The sequence below is a fragment of the Podarcis cretensis genome (assembly GCF_951804945.1).
Source record: "Podarcis cretensis genome assembly, chromosome: 6".
Classification (NCBI taxonomy): Eukaryota; Metazoa; Chordata; class Lepidosauria; order Squamata; family Lacertidae; genus Podarcis; species Podarcis cretensis.
The window spans coordinates 64504429-64526944 of NC_137175.1; the positions used below are offsets into that span (position 1 = coordinate 64504429).

Genomic DNA, 22516 nt, shown 5'->3' on the forward strand with positions numbered 1-22516 from the left:
CAAGGCAAGTAATTTGCGCCCCCTAACCCGTGGATTTACACCCCCTAACCCTAACCCCCAGATGTTGTGGCCGGTGCGGCTGGCCCCCCCTGCACCCCCCACGCTACGCCACTGGCTGAACATTTCCAGTTGTTGGGAGTTTGGCTTCAATGCCTGGTTTAGCTCTTTGCTTCTTCAACAAATGAAACCTCCCTGAACTTTGCAAAATAGTAATTGTAAAATTTATGTCACCTTTATTCACCTTTTTTAAAGTGCAGAATCTGGATTGAATAGAGACTTTTACTCTGAAAATAAACATGTACTGAAGTTTAAACACTGTAAAAATCATTGGTAAATGTCATCAACTAGGTGATGACCTACACCCAAAGAAACCAATCTGATAAATTGCTTCTTTTGGGACTGCAAAGGTAAATCCCAGTATTAGTCTTAGTTGCATCACCAACCTCCATTTGATAAAAGGTACATAGGACGTGGGGGTTAAGAACTGTAGCCAAGGTTCCTTAAATACTGTGCTTTACTAAAATGATACTTGTAGGAACATGATACACCAAGTCCTGAATGTATGAAGTGGTAAAGTTAAGTATATGGAATGTGTTAGTTTTTGCTGGTCCAAAGTCTGGTCCAGATTTCTAGCTTCCAAGCTAGGTTTGCAGCTTGGATGCAGAAGTTTTTGGTGGTTTAGGATGATTTTTCTATTAATACACTTTTCCTTGATGCAGAGAGAGAAACTATAGTGGAATTTTCTGTATCTTCTCCCCAGAACTCATTTTATGAACGTTGTCTTGTTGGCTTGCCCTTTAACCAAAGTTAAGGAAAACAACCTCTGAATGAGCTACCATCTTGAAAATTGTCACCATGGAGTCTAGATTAGAACCCATTCATCTGGCTCCTGAGAAGAGGCTGCCTGTTGCCTCACCTGGCTTTAGTGTCATTAGCATGTGTGGGAAGGCAGCAAAGTTCCTATTTATGTTTAAGTGCTTCTGTTGGCTGCAGATCTTGAAATTTCTCTTCCACACCTGATGGAAATTGTTGGTGATCTCTCTACCTATATAATCTGATGCTTCCCTAGCAAAGCCAATTCTATTTTACATTTTAGTTAAAGGCATTTAAAATCTCTGGCACTGAGAGATTAGCTGTAGTTCTCCTGTTTTTAACTGACAGAATATATTGAATATATTTATAAACCTTGTGTTCCTCAATTTCTCAATCTAAATTTCTAAAAAAATGTATTGTCAAATTATTTTTGGAACTTAACCATTTTTCTTAAGAAAAATGCTGTTAAATACTGTTTCTAATAGAACTTGGGAGTTTCGGCCTCTCCAACCTGCATCAGTACTATTATACTTTTTTATTGTCAGTTGGTTAGTCTTGGATACACAGGGTGGAAGTACCCAGGTGGGCAAAAATGCAAATATTACAAATAACTTTATTAAATATAATTATTACAAATAACTGAATTTGTATGGCACTGGTTCAATATTCTTTTACATCTGAATTGTCTTTAGCTACTTAGTCCCAACAGTTTTGGCTACCTAGCTACAATGTTTTAAGTTATAACTTGCTTAGAGTTATATTCATTTTTGCAGATGAGTCTGAGCTTAAAGGGGGATTCATACTGGGGGCATTACAATGTTATGAAAATAATTCCTTGCAAAAGAATCCATTTGTTCTTGCCGATTCTTGAATAAGAAAATCCCACCTAACTACTGTGCTTTTACAAGCCTCTTAGGTATAAATACTGCTGAAGTTAATAATACTTTACTGTGGGCCGAAAAGTTGTTTCCATTGGGATTTAAGTGATCTGAATTGCATCCTTAGTTACTACAGTCTATGCTTCATTTCTATGAGAAATTGATTGCTGTCTTATGCTGAGTGAATTGAGTCAACACTGGGCCTTTTAGCACAATAGCCTCAGTTCATTTTGAAATATTTAGGACACGTTTTCTTGCTCCACTCAAGATTATAAAAGCTATAGACTAGAGCATAAGAAGTATTTGTCTTCACAGATGGTGCAAGATAGGCTGTGACTGTTTAAGCCTTATTCCTTTCAGCCTAGTGTTAATAACCAGCTGTACATTTTGTGCTATCAGTTAAATATCTCATTCTAAAAGGCAGCGAGCAATCTTCATATTGGGTACTCTCCATTTGCACATACAATTCTATTCAGAGATACTGCACATTCTAGCAATTTGTCAGCAATCACGGCTGAAAATCAAGAGTTACTGTTGGTAAGTGACCCTTTTGTCATACAGAGCTTTTCCCTTTAATGTCCATCTTGATGCTAACTTCAGACTGCTTGTTCAGCTGCTCTTCTGTAAAGGTGATGTAAGAATACACCAGGCTTCCAGCAATACTGCAAGACACAGATTTTTCAGGTGAAAAATACAGCTTAAACTCAGTTCTCTTGAGTCATAGTAAGTAAACTCAATTCGTATTTTATATTCTACTAAACACTACAGGTAGGTAGTTGAATTAGGTGGCAAGAACATGTTATCAGGTTTGTGGTGGTAAAAGCTGTAAATGTAATGGATTGCTGCCTCTGCCTGGCTTCAGTTGTGTGGTTCTTCACAACAGCTGTGGTTTTCTAACCTCTTACAACTCCCTGTTCCTAGCCAGAAAAAGGTTAGGCTTTCATTCCGTATGTATTTATGGCGCACAAAGCCTGCTTTTCTGTTCTCAACTGTAAGTGGAATTGTAACCGACTTTCCACACTAGGGGGAAGTATGGTGCTTTTTAAATAGGTATATTCACAATGGTCCATCATACCACTTGAAGCACACCACATATTCAGTGTAACTCTTGTAGTGGGTGCTATTAAGCTCTGTGTTTTGAGTACAAAAGCAACACAGTCATACCTTGGTTTTCAAACAGCTTAGTTCTCGAATGTTTTGGCTCCCGAATGCTGCAAACCCGGAAGTGACTGTTGTTGTTGGTGAACTATTTTTAGAAGCCAAACATCTGATGGGGCTTTGTTTTCTGGATGTTTTGGAGGTCGAACAGATTCCGTTCTATTTCCAAGGTACAACTGTATACCGTATTTTTCGCACCATAGGGCGCACTGGACCACAGGGCGCACCCAGTTTTTAGGGGGGGAAATCAAGAAAAAAAATATTTTCCCCCCCCAGCCCCAAAGAGCAACGTACAGGCTGCACACAACCTCTCCCTGCTGGAGGGGTTGCGCGCAGCTATGGAAGAAGGCAAGGCAGCGAGCGGGATGGATCCCGCTCGCTGTTTTGGCTTCCCCTTTAGCCCCGTGCAGCCTCTCCCTCCTGGGAGAGGCTGCGTGGGGCTAAAGAATCCATAGCCCCAGAGGGGTTACGCGCGGCTATGGCACAAGCCTGCATTCGCTCCATAGGACGCACACACATTTCCCCTCAATTTTTTGAGGGGAAAAACTGCGTCCAATAGATCGAAAAATACAGTAAGTAAAATGCTTCTGCAGTAGGGCTCGGTGATGTCAGGTTTTCAGCATCGCGACGTACCAGCAGCTAAATACCATGATCTGCTGATATATCTCGGATTATTTCTTCCTCCCCATGTCAGTGGAAGAAGTAGCAGCCAAGATACATTGCCCAGCCCTACAGTGAGCAAGCCCAATGCCTTTCCAGCTGGCGTGCAAACCAGAGGAGCATTGGGGCTTCCTTGCACTGCTCAGCTGAGGGGCATGAGGACTCTCACCCCCCAGCTGAGCAAGCCCTGATACTTCTCTGGATTGCATGCAAAGGCATCAGGGCTTGCTCAGCTGAGGGGGCAGTCATGTGAACCAGAGGCAGGGGCTCCACTAAGGAGCATGCCCACCGATGTAGTTTGTTTCACCCTCTGTGGTATGAGAGGCAGAGTGTGATGGCTTCACCCAACAGTATCACAGGTGAGGCCGCCGCCAAGTCCCTCTGCTGCCAATGGTCCATTACTGAAAGCAGCACCAGTAGCAGGGAGTGAGGAGCGGCATCTGTTTCACCTGTACTATTGCATTCTGCCCCTCATACCAGTCCTGGACATATTGATACATCCCCCTGGCCTATTCTGTAGCTATGACTCTCAATGAAAGATGATACTATAAATACTATACTGCTTTGCTTTTCCAGCTCCACCCCCCACCAGGAGTACTTTAATCATCACACACATAAATATACCTACACAACTGTTACAGTGATTGTAGGCTTAAGCTTTGATTGGTTGACACACACACCACATCACTAATGTTCCTAAAGGCATCTATAGCTGTCAAGTATTACTCTTCCTCTTTTTTTCCGAAAAGAAGGCAACTGTTTAACTATGGTCAAAGACCAGGTAATCTCTGCGAAGGCAAAATGTACTGGGAAACATATACTCGGGAAGGAGTAAATTTAGAATTAGTACAGAAGTCAAGTAACCAGTGAAACAGTTGTCGGTGGAGCAGTCAAATGCTCCAGGCAGCCAAAACTTTTCCTGTGGGAAGTGACAGCTTCCTTTATCATTTGTTAGTGAATTAACCCAGAAGGAGCCAAAGGTAGGGGAATGAACATACAGACACACTCGTTATGAATCAAGGTGTGCTTATCCTACCTAATGTGTGTATTAAGAAATGTCCTCTAATTGTATGCGATTCAGTTTCATTTTTTCCTCTAAACTGCAGTTCCAGAAATCCTTATTTTTATTTCAAGACACTTTCAGTACAAAACTATATGCTTTTCTATACAGAAGTCATATTGATTTCAATGCTGCTTAGTTCCAGGTATGTGGATATGAGATTACAACATTTGTTGTATAACTGCCACTTATGAGCTCCCCAACAGTTTTGCACTTACCTGATATTTAGCCCTACAAAGTTTGTCCATGTGAAAATATAATCCCCTCCGAAGAACATTCCTATGTAGGTTATTAAAATATTCTGGGAAGGAAACAAAGAGGTTCAGACAGTTTTCTGTTGCTTTTTCAACATTTGTGAGATGCTAACAAGGGGGAAATGTTACAGACAAGTCTTAAGCCTTACACTGAAAGAGCTAGCAGAATATTCTACTGAAAGTAAATAGGGGCTCTACAAAAGGTGGCACAAACTGCAAATGACAGTGTTTGTATTCACACTTCATCTTTTCGTTATCTTCCCATAAACACCATTCTTGCATAGCCCAAACCTTCAAGTCAGAGCACAGGCTCTTCTACATATCAGATTTGAGGCAACAAAACATTTTCAAAGCTATTTACCCTTCCTTCCCTATGATGCACAAAGACCAGTATGGCACAACAGATCCCAAACAACTAACATGGAGTATTAGAAATTCTTTGTGTAAATGTGTAAGTCTGAAGAGCTTACCTTAATACAACCAACTATTGTAGTTGTAAGGGCAGAATTATACTGAGTACAAAGTACTGTGGAATACATCAAAATAAACCTACGGAGAAGAAAAATTAAAAAAACATGTAAAATAGTACCAAGCTGGGCAGAAAGTAGTAGTATACTGAACAATTTCTGGTGCCTGCTGGTTTCTGAGATTCTGGGAAAGAATGTTCAACTAGAAATACCTAGATCGGCAAATGAGTTATTAAGTGCAACATACCCTCAAGCCCTCATATGCCTGGAGTCCACATGTACAGCATGGTAGCAGCATTCAGACTCTCAGCCCAGAGGGATATGCATAGTCTGCATATTTCTTTTCAGCTGGTGTGGCTAGCCTGCTGTTACTGACCGAAAGCAGCTATGCTCACTAATGCATAGTTGTAAGAATACAGTGTCTCTTAGGAGAAAAAAAAGTCAAGTATCCTTACCCCATTACACATGACAGTGTAAACTGTATAAGGAAAAGTTTGTCGGACCAGCCTTTATATTCCATTGCCTAGAAGCAAAACAAATACAGTATCTTAGCAGAAAATCTAAAATTGCTGAACCAACACTGGCTTCCGGTTTGCCGCAGAACGGAACATGGCACGAGCTCAGAAGGGCTCTATCGCTAACTGGCTTTGAGGCGGCAGACGCAAAGGCTACATGTCCCCCCAACCCCCAAGAGGGAGTCTTAGGGTCAGCATAGAAGCAGTGGCGTCGAAGAGGAGTTTCCTGGTCTCTTTTGTAAGGGAGGGGGCAGTCCCGACGCAAGAGAATAGCAGCCTGTGACGAGCAGCCTCATGCAGGTTCCGAGAAGCAGTAAATCTCCGTATCCCCATAATTTAATAGAGCGGAAAAGGGAACCTTACAAAAGAAACTTCCAATCGAACAAATAAATCTGGCATAAAGAAAGGGGGTAAAAAGGGATATTGGAGCAATAGAAAATGGGGCAGTACAATATTTTCACATACACTTTGCCAACACATGTCCATTTTTGTATATGTGCCCAATCCCATATGTGTATGCCAAAGACCTCATCAGGCAGCATTCACAGATCGTACCCTCAATTATGTAATGTCTTTAAAATTACACATGAAATTACTCAAATGAGCCAATCTGCAAGTATTCCAAATGACTGTCATATTAAATGGGGAACCTATACCAACAGTCTCATCTTTGGCCTAGCTTTTTTGAACACTCTGCGTCTGTGCTTAGCATCTCCACTGAAGAAATGTAATGTGTACCAAAGGGATCAAGAGCTAGGTAGCAGGTTGTGGCTGCAGTTTGGGGGGTGGGGTGGGCACCTTGTATATTCTACTAATACTAGAATACACTCCCTGTAAGCAAAAGCAAATGATGTGAAAATACAAGGTTGAAGCCTGAACACTGCAAAATGGTTATCATTTCTGCAGCATACACCTTAACTAGGCCTCCCACTTATTAGAAGATTATATTAAAGAAGTAACATAGTGAGCATTTCAGGAGAAAAATGTTTAAAGAAATTAAATAGTAGTTTTGACACTAATCAGCTGCTTTAAAATGAGGAAAAATTACTGTTGAATCTAGACTAGAAACATTTGACACATAGACATATACCGTATTTTTCGCCCTATAGGACGCACTTTTTCCCCTCCAAAAATGAAGGGGAAATGTGTGTGCGTCCTATGGGGCGAATGCAGGCCCTTCGCTGAAGCCTGGAGAGCGAGGGGGGTTGGTGCGCACCGACCCCTCTCGCTCTCCAGGCTTCAGGAAGCTATCCGCTAGCCATGGGAGACCCAGCTCTCCCAGGGCTAGCGGAGAGCTTGCCTGCACCCAGAAGCTTGGGGCGCGCTGAGCTCCACACGCCCCAAACTTCAGGATCAGCGCAGCGCTCCGCTAGCCATGGGAGAGCCACAGCTAGCAGAGACCTTGCCGGCAGTCAGAAGCTTGGGGTGCGCTGAGCTCCGCACACCCCAAGCTTTGGGATTAGCGCAGAGCACCGGGGGGGGGGGAATAAACCCCCCCCAAAAAAAAAACTAGGTGCGTCCTACGGGGCGAAAAATACGGTAAGCCTACCAGTTTATCAGTTGGCTACAAAGAGAAAGTTGCAAAATGCATCAGCTACCCCAGCACTACCTTCAGATTTCCAAAGACAACCTGCAACGTACTGCACGAACTGTACCCATGCTTAAACTAAATGCAGCAACACTCAACTGCTGGAATTTAGAAATCTACAGCAAAGCATAGTGCTAGAAGCAGGTCAGATCACTCCATTAATTTCCCATCTCAGAACTGACCTATTCCTCTTGGCCTTTTTGGCATCAAAAGAGACATTTGTAAGTATACAATTATCTATAATAATGTATATGAAAGCTTACAAAGACAGTGATCATTACGAATAATATTACTGGCAGGATCACAAGTGCACAGTCAAATGACTACCAGTAGCGTCTGAACAATCCAGCAATAGCTAAAATCCTGGGTAAGTTCTACATCACTTTGTGGTCTATGTACACACAAATATTTGGCACCCACAGCGATCCCCTGTCAATAAAGGCTTGGTTGTGTCCCCAAGGTCAGAACTTTTTTTAATATAAAACTGTTTTCAGTCACCAGCTATTTGATATACCTTAGAGAATTAGCATAAAGAACAGCAAAAAGTATTAACAGCAAGAGACAGCAGCCCTAAAGTATATCTCAAAAGGTCCAACTAAAATGTGTAGTAAAATCAATTAAAGGGTATCCTTGTGGCACCCTTTCCCAACATTTTCAGAGCTTGCTAAAATCAGAAGAGAAAAGCAACAGCAGGAATGAGAGACAACCTTGCTTGACCCATAACCACATATGAGATAAGCAATTCTTTGTAGGAAAACAGCTGGTAATAATTCTGTAGAGCCTCTCCCTTTTAACATCCAAACCAAGGCACGGGGTCTTTATATGAAATTGCTGTGTGTTATGATCAAGTAACAGAACTTATTGCTGGGTTCTGCTGGTGTAAACAGTAAGTGTCATAGATGTACTTTTCCAGTGCTTTAATAGCTGGATGATAAATTTACCCACAAGTGCTCTATGACTGGAACTAGACAGATTTTAAAGGAACTAAACTGCCAAGTGTTGGCGCAAATTCTAATTCTCTTGGCTTGTATGGTGCCATGTGTAAAAAGCAGAGCCATGGCCTTAGAAATATGTATCTACGACAAAGCCAATGATTTCCCAGCTCTGTGAATGTTGAGCTTCCTGGATGTTTAACAGAGCAGACTTTGTTCACCTTAACTGCCAAGAGCTTGCCAGGGGAGAAGAAAGTATTCAAAAATTAGTAGCTTAAGATATTTACACATACTGTGAATGCAAACTGCAGAGTCTAGAACAGTGCTGGTATTCTCCTCCTCACTTAATTGGTGCACATATTTCTAAATGAATACTTTTCCCCCCTCCCACAAATACATAAACACTGAGATGCTATTTTCTATCGCAAGAGGAGGTTCTTAAAATGCAATGTAAGAAGAATTCCAGGAGAGAGGGAGGTAGGCAAAGACCACATTGGAGCTTGCTCCAGCTGCACTCTCCCCTTCCCACTGTCACAGGGGATCTATCATCAACCGTCCAGAGGAAACAATTCCAGGTGAGAGGGATGCAGGTAAACAGGGCATCAGGGCACACTCCAGCTGGACTATTTCCTTCCCATCAACTCTCCAGTGGGAAGGATCCTGATGGCAGGATGTGTCTTTTGATATTGTTGTGCTTTCCTCCCCTTCCCCCCCCCCCAATATAGCAACTTAGTGGGCCATTTTTTTGTAAGCCACCCTGGAAGGATTTGAAATATAATTGTAATTATTCAGTCCACTCTTTAGCTGTGACCAATGCAAGTGTTTAGTATCAAATACTGTATCCATGGTTGTTTATAGCAGGGAATGGGGAAACTGTGGCCTACTGAATATTGGTGAACTAATGGTTCCTATCAGAAACTTTATGGATATTAGTTAATCATGCATACGTCTTGTTAAGCTAAGTCAAGAAGTCTCTCCAAAAAGGCACCTGTGGATCTGGAAGTTCAACACCTTCTGCCCTTCTGTTAAAGAAATATGGGAACCAGTTCTCTACAAATTACCTTCTTTCACAAAACCCTGTGGTTCTCTCGATGATAGACTTGTTCATATTTCCAGTGGCGTAGCGTGGGTTGTCAACACCCGGGGCAAGGCAAGTAATTTGCGCCCCCTAACCCGTGGATTTGCGCCCCCTAACCCTAACCCCCAGATGTTGCGCCCGGTGCGGCTGCCCCCCCCTGCACCCCCCACGCAACGCCACTGCATATTTCAGCTACATAAATCCTGATATATGACACAACATAGGTGTTCTGGGTTTACTCCAATTTTTCCCTCACAGTGATGTGAAGAATTCCTTAGAGCATGCTGTGACATATTTGCTACAAATTTAAAGAAGTAAATAGGTTATAGTAACACAGTATTGTGCCCAAAGCACTGTTTAGTCATCGTTTTGTTGGTGGAGTTTCAGCTCTGGCAACCTGAGGATGTGGGCAGAGCATCTCACGTGTCTGCTTATCACTTGGGTTGGCTGCCTGGGTCCCAAGGCAATAATGCCTTTCTTGGGAGAGGAAATGGCCCTGTCTGTCCTGAAAATGGCAATTAAAAGGCCACTCCTAAAGAAGGCCTCTCTAGACAACAAGGATTGTAGTAATTATTGGCCAAGAATGAACATTCACTTCTCAAGCAAGTTGCTCTGGACTGGATGACTCCTGGTAGCTGCAGGCATTTTTGGATGAAACTCTTTAGATCCATTCCATGCTGGCTTCAGGCACAGAAACTGCCTTGGTGGAGTAACCTATGCCAGAGGACAAGGAAGAGCTCCACAGATGCTGCAACCGACTGCAGCATGGATCTTGCAGAGCACTGGCTGCGTAGCCACAGTATCTGCAAATATTGATGCCCCAACTGCACAAACACATTACAGAAGTTGTGTAAATGCTAGGCACTGCCTCTGCAATTCCTGCATCGACTCTTAACATTGCTATGGATTATTTAGTGGTCGCTGGTAAGGAAAATGGCAATGGCAGATAACTTAGGGCCATAGTATTGGCTTCCCAGGGACAATTCACATACTAGTATCATCGCACTGAAACCAATGCCAATATAAGTCAGCCTTTCTCAATTGCTTCCTCAGTCTCAGAGTTTTATAGGTAAGTTTCCCTTCTACATATACCTTTGAAATTGTGCACTTTCTTACTTGCAGTCATGACAAATGCCAAGATTTTTAAAATTGTTCTGAATTAAAACTAAACAGTAACGTATTTAGACATCCTAGTACACAACACCATAAACTGCATTTTTTAAAAAAGCCCACAAATTGTATTTCACAATTACTGACATATGGACATAAGCAATATAGTTTTCAATTAGAGCTGCCATTCAGAAATAAAAACCAAAGGCTTACCTTTTGCGCATCTCCTGTAAAATAGGCAATGGCCAAGGTAGGGAGAATCATAAAGAGTGCATTGTAATATAGAAGGCCGTATTTTCCCAGCTCCTGGAAATGAAAAAAAAAAAAAAAGTTATGTACTTATTTTGGCTGAATGATAAATCCGTACACAGAGAAGTTCACAAAACGAGACCTCATCCGTCATCTTCTACAAGCATTATAAATGTAGCATCCTGTCTGAGTCCTTGAGACACAAAGCAGCTTCATGTTTCCCCATGGTGCAAATCAGCAATGATATAAATAATATAGCTGGCAAAACTTGTTTTCTATTTCTTAAAGATAACATCTACTTTAAATCAAAAGTATATGAAATTATTTTTAAAAAACCCCAAATAGCTATTAAAGCATATATACTTTACTGTTTACCTTACCTATCGATGGATATAAAAGAGAGACCATAAGCATAAATACGATTTTTATACAAACCATCTGCCCCCCAAAAATCATTTGCCTAGTACAGCTGCAATACTTAAACTCTGCAAAACATAGTAAGTTGGGAGCCTGCCTTGGGAATGTATATTGTTCTTCACCACGCGTCTCCTCTCTAGAGCAAGTTGCCACCCACCCTTTAAATACAGAGCTTGAAACTACTGGGGTTATTAAGGTCTTAACCACAGATAGCACTGATGCAAACACTCTGCTTCATTGTGATTTAGGGTGAAGGAACAAACATTCCCAAGTCTGGCTCTTGATTTACTAACTGTAGATAAGAGGGAGCCAAGGCTGGCTTCTTGGTCAACTAGCCAAAGTTAAAAGGAAGGCAGTATTATATCTGTACTGATCCACAGACTTTTCCTTTTAACTAGTACATAATGTAGCTAACCTAATAACTTTATCCTAAACATATGTGTTACTGGCAGGCTGTCGTAACATTAATAAACAATTGCATTTTTCATTACTGTACTGGTCTAACTGTTTATATTTTCCATCCTGGCTATCATCTATTGGCACAGTAAGTTTCATGACATAATCATAAAATAAATACTTTTATCTCAGTACAAGTGAACCAGATTACATGCATTAACTTCAAGCCCCTTTGGAAGTCTGATCATTTAATATTGGTGTGAAATAGTTTCATGCCCCAAGTGGTCATGGTGTCATAGAACACAATGTTAGAATGATTCTAGTTTTATGAATATGATACAAATAAAACAAACCCCAACCACCAGCAGAAATTAAATGCTGTATTTGAATGGGCTTTGGTCCAATACAGTATGTTTCTTATGGGCCTAATTCTGGCCTATGTTTACTTGTGCGCGCTATCCTAAACACTTGCAAATTGTTAGAATAATATGTACATGTTTGTGCAGCAGCAGAGCAAAATGAAAAATAATAATATATCGGACAGGACAGCCACATTGTTGAAAAATGAGTATTTCCCCCCAGAAAGCAGTAACTTATTCATCCTTTACTGATCAATAAAGTGGAAAGCTGTTTTAAAATGAAGTAGCAAGCTGAACCTACCTTGGAATCTAGTTTCTGTTTTACATATGCACCGTTTGCAGCTGTCAAGACATCATTAATCAAGATAAACACATAGCCTTCCAGATCAAATGCCAGATCAGAACTAGGGGCAGAGAAGGTAATATTTAAAATCAAAGAGAAAACATAATCATGATAATTACTGAACAACTGCAATCTGCAAGCAGAGCAGGATTGTGTACAAGGATCACATTTGCAGATTAGATCCAAGAAGAAGAGGAAGAGTTTGGATTTGATATCCCGCTTTATCATTACCCTAAGGAGTCTCATAGCGGCTAACATTCTCCTTTCCCTTCCTCCCCCACAACAATCACTCTGTGAGGTGAGTGGGGCTGAGAGACTTCAAAGAAGTGTGACTGGCACAAGGTCACCCAGCAGCTGCAGGTGGAGGAGCGGAGACGCGAACCCGGTTCCCCAGATTACGAGACTACCGCTCTTAACCACACCACACTGGTGGTGCACAAGGGAAGACCCCACTGCATCCAGTATATGCATGATCAGTCCTGCCATTTATGGTGGCACTGATCACCCATCTACAGGTGTAGATGTCAGGATCCCCAAGGATGTGCTCTATGGGGAGCTGGCTTCAGGCACCAGTCCCACTGGCAGACCAACTCTGTGTTACAAAGATGTCTGCAACTTGACTCCGCAGTGTAGGAATCCCTTGTAGATGCCTGCAGTGCCTGGAGACAGACAGGTTGTGACCAGGCGGAATGACTGCTGGGAGGAGTGCAGAGAAGAAAGCCATGGTGCATCTGCAGCAACACAGCCAGACACCTTCATCTTCTCCAGCTGCAACAAAACAGGTCTCTCCCATATTGGTCTCCTGAGTGCAAAACCTTAGGGGCCACTTTAGACACTTCCAGGCATTTCTAGCTCTGCTTCAGAACTGCCTGCCAGGGAAGCCTTCATTTTCGACAAAAACTTCAAATTATTCTAGTCCATTAATTTATACTTCAGACAATCGTATATTGCCTTGGCTCTTTTCTTCCAGGGCTTCAAACTGAATTTCTATTCACCTTTCCAACAGCTAACCAGAATATTTTAAGAAGCTAGTTGAGGAACAAGCTCATAAAAAAACCTGAACAATATTCAAGCTCCTTTTAATAATGGTATACCGTACCTTGCAGCTACAAATGCACCAATTATCATTGCAAATACTGTCATCTGAATTCTCCAAGAAAATTTCTTCCTAAGAAGATAAAAATGGAAGAGCTTTCTCATTATTGCAGCTGGCGTTCTTGCAGCGTTCTTAAAACTGTGGTCCACAATAACCTTTCAAGAGATCATGAAGGAAACATTGAAGGAAAACGCTAAAAAGCCAGGGTTTTCTGTTTAGGTCAAACCCAGTCGACGTCTGTGTTTGTGTATGCAGCTGGGCGGAGGGAGGCCCACATGTACCTAAGGGTTTCATTTATCTCTCTGCCTCCTACTCCAGTTTACAGCTGTCCTTAAGTATTCTCCTATGCAATTACTGTCACATAAGAAATTAGTGACCTGCAAACAATAAAAAACAGTGGTCTACGATGCAACGAAATTTAAGAATTCCTAGGGTTTCAAAGAATGAAAGAAAACACTAACACAACAGCAAAAATCATGGTTGGCTGTCAGAGGTTGTAGAACTAAAGCAAGAACTTGCTTTAGTTGCCAATGGAGTGCCAAGGAAAGAACAGGCTCCATTGGGCCCAGCCCCATGAGGCTCCAGAGTGAAACTGCTGCTGCTGCTGCCACCAAGGGAGCTGAAGCGGTTTCACCCTGGCACCTTGTGGGGCCAAGCCAGTAGAATTTGTTCCTCCCTCCACTTTTCAACATTGCAATGTATCACTAAACCACAATGTTGGCTGGCGACACACTGCGATGTTGGAAAGCTGATTATTGCCCAGCCCTCTCCTGCACCCATCCTCCCATTTTCCAAAGGAGAAGAGTGTTTTCTTGTAATGTTGAATTTTGGCACAAAGCTCAGCATGCTCTTAGAAATTTCCTTCTCCAACTTCCCTTGTATGCAAAATGGACTTGAGAAAGGAGTCACTGGTATACATTAATAAGTCTGGCCTAAGCTTGTAGACCCATGACACTTGACAGTATTCTTTTAATTAATTTTTCATATGAAAATTTAGCAAAGAAAAGCAAGGAAGAAATATAAGAATACCAAGAGTAACAAAACAAAAAACTCACTATCAGTTCATGTTACAGATACAGTAACCATCAGTACCTGTTTCTTAAATTAAATACATAAATTATTATAACCCCCCCCCCGATGACCAAATAGTCATCTATACAATATTTATGTCTATATGAAATATATTCAAATGTAGCCAGGGCAGTGAGGTCTTCAAAACAATGGAAAACAGACATTGGTCCTTCAGGGCTCCAAATATGTCTCTTAGCAACCATAAGGGCTCACAGAATCCACTTTTGTTGTCCTGCTGTTAATCCTCATACTGCAGGAGTATAACTGAAAAATACAGAAGCATCTGGCAGTATGAAGGATTTCACCAATGCAAAACTGATGCAGATAACTTCAAACCAAAAAGAAGACATTGCTGGACAAAGCCCACATCATATGTGGGATTCTCAGCATTGTATCTCCAGTACTGGAGATTGATCGGTGCCTTCCTATACAAATGTGGAGTCCCATGTGCTTGAAATATTTCCTTTGTTCAACCCTAAGAACTACAAAGGATGCTTGACCTTGTGCAGGCTGCATGCCGGCATAACCGTATCCACCCATATGACACAAAACACATGAAGCAACACAGTACTGTACCATCTCACAACTCACTTGAGTAGAATTCCTTCTGCAAACATTGTAAACAGAATGGAAAACCGTCTCAGGACTGTAAACATTGGCAGGCTGTAAGAGAAATAATGTTTATGGACAGAGCTAGCCATATAGATACTCCTTATGTTTATACAGAGACATTTTAAATTTACTGCGGATAAATTTCAACATCAAAGCACATGGTGTGGTGAATGAGAACAGATGTCCCTGGGGGAAAGTCACAGGTGATTTTTTTTTTTTAAAAAAAGACTGTCTCTAACGTTTGTCAGAAGCAGGGAAAACGGGCTAGAAAATTCAATTCTTCAAAATTTAACAGTTTTGTTTTACACACAAGTGCAGCCCAACTGTATTAGCTATTTTGAAGCTTGGAAACTATGCGCAGAAAAGCTATTTATAAGTACACACTCTCTCTTCCAGTTCATGCCCGTGAAATGAGTTGGGATCTCAAGTTACAAGACCCTACATTAAGGTTATATTTAACCACCAGTCCAGGCTGGTTACTAAAGCAAGTACCTGCCCACATCTGCACTAGGATGCAGAGAGCAATCATTTGTTGAAAGGCTATTATATAATAATGTCTTATTCAGCAGCTTCATAAGATCTACAAACAAATTATGTGACAAGGAAATGCAAATTCCATTACCCTAACGTTACTACCCAACAGTAAATTTTATATACACAAATTGTTTTCACCTCTATATACTTTGGTATACAGTCTTAACTGTATACATCTTGCCTAGCCAGGAAAACAGGTGGCAAACAAGTGGTGGAGAGCAGAAAGGAGATGCCTGACGTTGCATGCTGTGTTTAAAATCTGCATGGCAGCATCAGGAAAGGTCACCTGCAGCTTTCCAGTCTGTTGTGTGCAAATGACACAGTGCTCTCTCTCTCTCTCCGTTCCAATTGAATCTAGGGAAGTTCATGGAGGTTCTGAACGATTGTCGGTAAGCTCAAATAAGGGTGAGCAAATGGAAGCTTAATCCAGACACGACAAAAGCAGTCAGGGTTAGCAGAACCACTGATCTGGAAATGGGGATACAATCTATTCTGAATGAGACAACACTGCCCTTGAAGAAGGGTTCACAGACTTGGAAGTACTCCTGAACAAAGCCTTTCTCCAGGATGTAGCTGTGGCCAGGAGTACCTTTGCTCCAGCTGGATCTAGCATGCACTAAAGTTTCTGTAGCACACTCTACTTGGATAGTGGCCTGGTTCACATGTCTTGCTCAGCCAAACTATGACTTAGTGAGACATGAAAACCAGGCCTTTGTCTGGAAGGTTCAGAGGGACTTCAAAGCAGCTGCAAGGCTTTGGGTTGAAGCCAATCACCAGAAGCATAAAACTCCTTTGTTATAGACTGCTAGTCTATTTCTGGACTAGTTTTCACTTTTAAATCCCTAAAGGGTTTGGAACCAGAGTATCTGAGGAACTGCTTCTTTTTTAATTTGATCAGTATTATCTGAGGTTTCACTGTATTTTACGTTTATTGGTCAGAAATACTTCATTTTTAAAAATTATTTATAGAATATGAGCCAGCTTGAAGACAAGAGACAGGCTGAAAATATTTTAATAAACAAGAGTCCTTGTTGGCTGCCAATAAGTTTCCAGGCCCAATTCAAAATGCTGGTTTTGACCAATAAAGCCCTAAATGGTTCAGGACTGCAATACCTCATGAACTCCCTCTTTCCATATGAACCGACCCAGACCCTGCAATCATCATTTGAGGCCTTTCTTCATGTGCCTCCTCCATGGCAGGTTGTGTTTGGCAACGTGAGAACAGGCCCTTTCTGCAGTGGCTCCTCACTTGTGGGAAGTTCTCCCAGGGAGGTTCATTATACACCTTTAGGCGCCACGTAAAAACATTCCTCTTCAACCAGGCTTTTGGCTGATTAACTTCCTATACATTTTTTAATATGTTTGTGGAGGGAGAGGGAGTTATTGGTGTGTTTTTTTTAAAAAATAATAATGTATTTTGGGTTTTAATCTTGTATTTTTATGTTGTAAATAGCCTTGAGATCCATGGATGAAGGGTGGTATTATTATTATTAATAATAATAATAATAATAATAATAATAATAATATTGCTAGGGAGGGTGGTAGGCCTTGGCATTTGATATTCCACAGCTCTTGACAGATTTATGCAGTAACAAGAAACTTATCTCAATGTTTTCAATGTTGCTTTTTAAAATACTGAATCAACAGGGCTCTATTGAAAAGCATCTTAAGGCTATAATTCTATACCCACTCACCTGGGAATTAGCCTCATTAAAATCAACAGAACTCACCTGAGTAACTAAGGATGTGCTGGAAGAGAGCAGAAAACTAGCTGAAGCTCCACCCCAACCCTTTTGGGTAATCTGGGGTTTTTTTATGATTTACAGAGAATCAGAAAGAGCTGATTAAATGACTTGGTGATTACTTATTATGTCCTTGTAAATTATTTATTACCAAATATGCATAGCTGAATTATGTTATATATTAATGCCAATTGTTTTGTTATATATAACTGCAACAAGACACCGGATATGAGAATTATGGTATACTGAAAGTTATAAATAAATTATAAACAAATGTTCTACACAATTTTCATTCACTAAATTGGAAGTAATCAAAAAGCCCTTCAAATTTAAGTACAGACCAACCAGAATTCAGATTACATTTTAATAAAAGCTCAATAATTTTTTTTAAATAAAAGCTTAATAAAATTGTATCTAATTATCCATACTTCAATTTCTTTGTGCTGAACAGTCCTGTGATTTGGTTCCCGAAATACAGGAGAGGTAGTGGAAAAGTCTAGAAAGTTATAAGAGGGATAAAATAACATTCAATAAACAGGTCAAGTCAGTTGGCTGTGTAACCTTTCAAAACATTTGCACAGTTTTGTTGTCGTTGCTGTTTTTTGTTTTGTTTTTTGCAACTGGAACAGTTTTCACCAGCAGGCACACAACATAGCAAGCCTTAGGAAATGCACAATCATGCTTCAACTGTAGCATAAAAGCTTTTGCATATTAGGCCAGTATGGTTTCACATTCTGACTTACAACACCAGCAACACACATCCTTCCTTTTTCTCAAGACCGTGTAGAATTCTGGAAACACAAACATAACATCTTCTGTCACATCAGACATTCAGTCTTCCAAGTTACACCAAGAGAGTGGGCATGGGAAGAGGAACAAGCGTGTGCAGATGTATAAACACAGCTAATGCTATGTTAAATAGGTCATTGATCCGTACATGTACAGCAGCGGCACACCAGGAATTCATGGTAAACTAGACTGGTATAAACTGACCTTCTTTTAAGCATGATGCTCCACATGGCGATGTTTCTTTTACACGCCCGATCATGCTTAAATACAACCTCAGAAAGCGTAATTGGGGGGACCTTCAGAAATAATATAAACATGGACATATATTCCGCAGGCAATTACTCTAAGAGGCAAGTCCCTTTGATTTAAATGACTCCCTTCCAAATAAGCTGATACAGGTCTGGTGGGTGTAACTTTGGCCCTTGCTCGCCCAGTGTTAGGGGATATTTTTTTCAGCTTGTGCAGCTCAAGGACCTGGACAGGATCCTTGGAATGTGTGCCAGATCCTTGCTCTTCCTGGTTCATTGAAAAGGCCAGCGAGAGACTGGCTTAGAAGATGAAGGGAGTGGTCAATGCCTGTTTTATAGTGGCTTCATTCCTTCTGGACTGGAGGAGGAGGAACAAGCTGAAACTTAATCCAGACAAGGCAGAGGTGCTCTTGGGGTCAGTCGGAAGGCAGAACAAGGAGTAGGGATTCAGCCTGTGCTGGATGGGGTAACACTCCCCCTGAAGACACAGGTTCATAGTCTGGGTGTGCTTCTGGACCCAGCCTTGAGCACGGATGCCCACGTCACTGTGACTGCACATTTTGCACCTGCACAATTAAAGCTATCACGTTAGTGGCAGCCGTTCCTTGAGATGTCTGATTTGGCTACAGTGATGCACAATGTGCCTTTGAAAAGCGCTGAAACTTCAACTGGCTCCAGGAGCTGCAGTCAGATTCTTGACCGGGGCAGGTTATATGGAGCATACGGCTCCCTTGCCACAACAGCTCCAACTACCTACCCGTTTCTTTCTAGGTGGTTATGACCTATGAATGGTGGTTATGACCTATGAAGCCCTACACGGCTTATGTCCAGGCTATTTGAAAGACAGGATTCCCTCATACAAACCTGCCTGGGTTCTGAGGGAGAGATGCTTCTCTCAGTTCTTCGACTCTCACAGGTAGCAGGGGAGAGCCTTCTCGGTCGCTGCTCCCAAATTTTGGAACTCCCTCCCTAGAGAAGCTACATTGGCTCCTTCCTTGTTGTCTTCCCCTCTGCAAATGTAGGGCTTTTGGGAACTGACTGCTTTTAATGAAAGGGATAGTGCTGTGCTTTGATTGTAATGATTTGTGCATTTTTAATAGATCTTAATTCTATTAATATTTAATTGTTTTTTAAAATTATCTCCTCCCCCCAACCTATATTTTTTGCTGTTTGTGTTTTATCTGTAAACTGCCTTGAGTATTGTCAGACAAAAAGGTGGGAAATAAATAAATAGCTTGCATAGGATTGTACCATGTGGCATTCTTAACTGGGAATAAAGCCCTTCAACTCTAGCAGAGCATACCTATGAGGGCCAAATCAAACATTATATTAAATGCATGATGGGAAGGTAGTCTTTGTGATGCACAGGGAATGAGGGTGGCTCCAACAGGGGGCCTCTCTCCCACAGCAAACAACAAGCAGCTCCAGGGTCTGTGTGGTTTTTTGAGGACTGCAGCACTACTAGAAAAGGTTCAGCCCTCTCCCTGTACACGGCTGCACTGACTCAATTCTCATCAACAAATTTAGCCCTGTTACCTTAACATCACATGAATCAGAAACCATTTCAGCATTTGTGCCAAATCATTTTGTTTGCTTGTTTATCTGACCTCTACAGATTAGCATCTATAATTACATTTATCAGATTCTTTCACTCAAAGTAGGATAGCAACTCTGGAAAGTCATACTACAACAAGTCAGTTAGACACAGTGGAATCTGCCTTCTTTGCTGCAGACTCACAGCTGCCCATAATAAATGAATCCTGTACAAAAGGAAAATAAAAATGCATTGGAATGACCTAACAGCACTTTTAAAATAGTTTTCTAATTTGTCATGAGCAGCAAGCAGTACTTGTATTGATGCATTTTGATGCCTTCCTTGAAAGTTGTTCTATCTTGCATTCTTTCTACAGAATATACATACACCAGAACAATTTAGACCACTCTTCCCCATTATGGGCATGTACGGCAAAAACTACGCTTCTGCCAATGGCTTTGTAAATGAGAGAAATATCATACCTTTCGAGGTATATTTCTGTCGAAGTCTGGAAACTTCACCACCCTGAGTGCCTTTCCCACCCAGAGGACAACCACCGTAGCCAACATCTGTTAAAGGAACAAGAGAGATCACTATTTTGCCTCTCCCTCTCCCGGCCCAATTAGAAATTTTCTTATTCAAAATTTCCAACTAACCTGGCCTAGTCCCACACACAGCGAAGAAGGAAATCTGTAACAAACAGCAGACAAATTAAACTAAACAGTGGCAACCTTCAGCAAATCATACATAATGGAAAAAGGCTAGCCTTTGGCAGGAAAATTGTTTGTGGCTCACTCTCCTGCCTCACATATAACGAATATATGGAACGGTAATAACCAAGAACTCAATGTATTTAAAAAATCATTTGCCTCCAGCAACCAACACTCTTGCATGCATAGTCCTAACAGGCTGAACTGTATTTGCATAGCAGTTAGATGGCAGCATCAGTTGCTTCTTTTAACGTGTCTGTTCTGAAAGTAAACACACGTATACACAAAGTGTACACAGTAGGAGGGACATTTTTTAAAAAATAAATGGAGAAGGGAATGTTTAACTGTTCCAATAAACCCTTTAAAACTGGGTGCCACGAAGAAGCAAAGCTGAACCCCAACATTCGCGTTATTGAAAATTATGGGGCTACACAGTGCAAAGCTCGCCGAGTTCAATGGAGCCAACAGGCTGAACAGGTACAGAATCGCAGCCTTGTGCTCTCTAAGCGAAATACTCCTTCCGTTTTGGGGATGGAGGTTTGAGGGCGCCTGGCAACTTCTGACCAAGCCATCTTATCTACACGCGGCCTTCATAGATGTATCTTGGGGGGGGGAGGGGCGGAGGCGTGCGCTATGCCCACTGCAAATGCCCGTGCCTGGAAGTTGGGAAGAGCGAGAGGAAGGCACCGCCACCACCCCGCGCTACTGAACATGGAGGCTTGTGGAGCGTCCCTCCTCCGAAAGCAACTTGGGAGCGGGCTCTGCCGAAGCAGCAGCAGCAGCAGCAGCCACAAAGCCGAGTCCTCGCGGCCGCCTGCAGCTCAGCGCCCACGCCGGCCTGCTCCACCTCCTTTCTCCGCGCGAGTTAATCTGTAACCCGGCCGGCGCTGCCCCTCCACTTGGCGCCGGCGAACTTTGCCCGGAGCTCTCCCGCCCACCTCCCTTACCCGTAGCTGGTGAGGACGCTCTTGTTGACCACGACGATGAGGAAGGAGCTGAAGCCGTAGAAGGCAGCCGCCAGCAGCTTGAGGCAGACGGTGAGGCTGGGCGCCGCCGCCATGCCCGGCTCCTCATCTCCGCGAGCTGCTGCTGCTGCTGCTGCTGCTGCGGTGGGGGCTTCTCCCTTCACGCCAGAAGCCTGACGTCTGCGCGCGGCCGCCGACATGGTTGCAAGCTGAACGTCAGACGGGGCGGAGCGGGACGCGGGCGGCATCGAAGCCAGGAGAGGCTGGGCCCAAGGGGGGCTGCCCGACGGCGTGCAGGGAGGGCGCAGCAGCAGGAGGAGGAGCGCGCAAAGCCGTGAGGCGCCAGGGGCGCAGCGGGGCTCTGTTCCTCACGCGGCAACCTGCGAGCCCGGCATGTTGTTCTTCTGAGCGGCAAGGGGGTCGTTCTCTCCCAGCCCCGAAAGAGTAGGCTGCGTCCTCCTGCGCGCCTAAGTCGCTCCCCTGCCCGGGAAAGGGCGGCGTCGCTTCAGCCAAGCCACCGCGTCGGAACCTGTTCTAAGACAGAGCAAGCGAGGCACGCGACAGAATTTTCCCCGAGCGCGTACAGGATGCCCTTATTTTTTGCTACTCGCCACAGTGCGGGACTAACGCCACCACGTGAGAAGCCCAGGTGGGGGGCGGCAGGGTAGCAGGGAAACTAGAGTCGCTTGCCTCTCATCACGTGTTGAGGAGGGATCACGTGCAGCGCCGCCAACACGCTTGCTGGCGACGTCCGTCGGGGGCGTGGGAAGAGGCCCTTTGCGCAGACATATAGGTTCATAGAGCTCCTTCCTGCGCCTTACCTACCTAGCTGCGCCGCGTGGGGGTGGGCAGGCCCCCCAAACAAATTAATGAATAAATAAAAATACCAAAGTAACAGACCAATTGTGGCGCAGATAACCCGGTCCTGGGAGCACCCA

General features: G+C 42.8%; 1 protein-coding gene and 1 long non-coding RNA gene across 2 annotated transcripts; one reads left to right on the top strand and one right to left on the bottom strand.

The window, feature by feature from the left end:
* Positions 1–1406: 1406 nt before the first annotated feature.
* Positions 1407–21841, bottom strand: SLC35D1 (solute carrier family 35 member D1). The gene is made up of 12 exons (XM_079982045.1): positions 21561–21841; positions 20560–20593; positions 20386–20472; positions 17761–17828; positions 15036–15107; positions 13377–13445; positions 12236–12338; positions 10727–10819; positions 5746–5813; positions 5294–5372; positions 4788–4870; positions 1407–2353 (listed from the first exon to the last, which is right to left on the bottom strand). Exons 1-12 carry the CDS (start codon positions 21824–21826, stop codon positions 2245–2247), a joined length of 1131 nt encoding a protein of 376 aa, XP_079838171.1. The 5' UTR covers positions 21827–21841; the 3' UTR covers positions 1407–2244.
* LOC307219114 lies at positions 5821–10718 on the top strand. The gene is made up of 3 exons (XR_013840301.1): positions 5821–6896; positions 7350–9440; positions 9596–10718. It is a non-coding gene; the product is annotated as an uncharacterized lncRNA (long non-coding RNA).
* Positions 21842–22516: the final 675 nt, after the last annotated feature.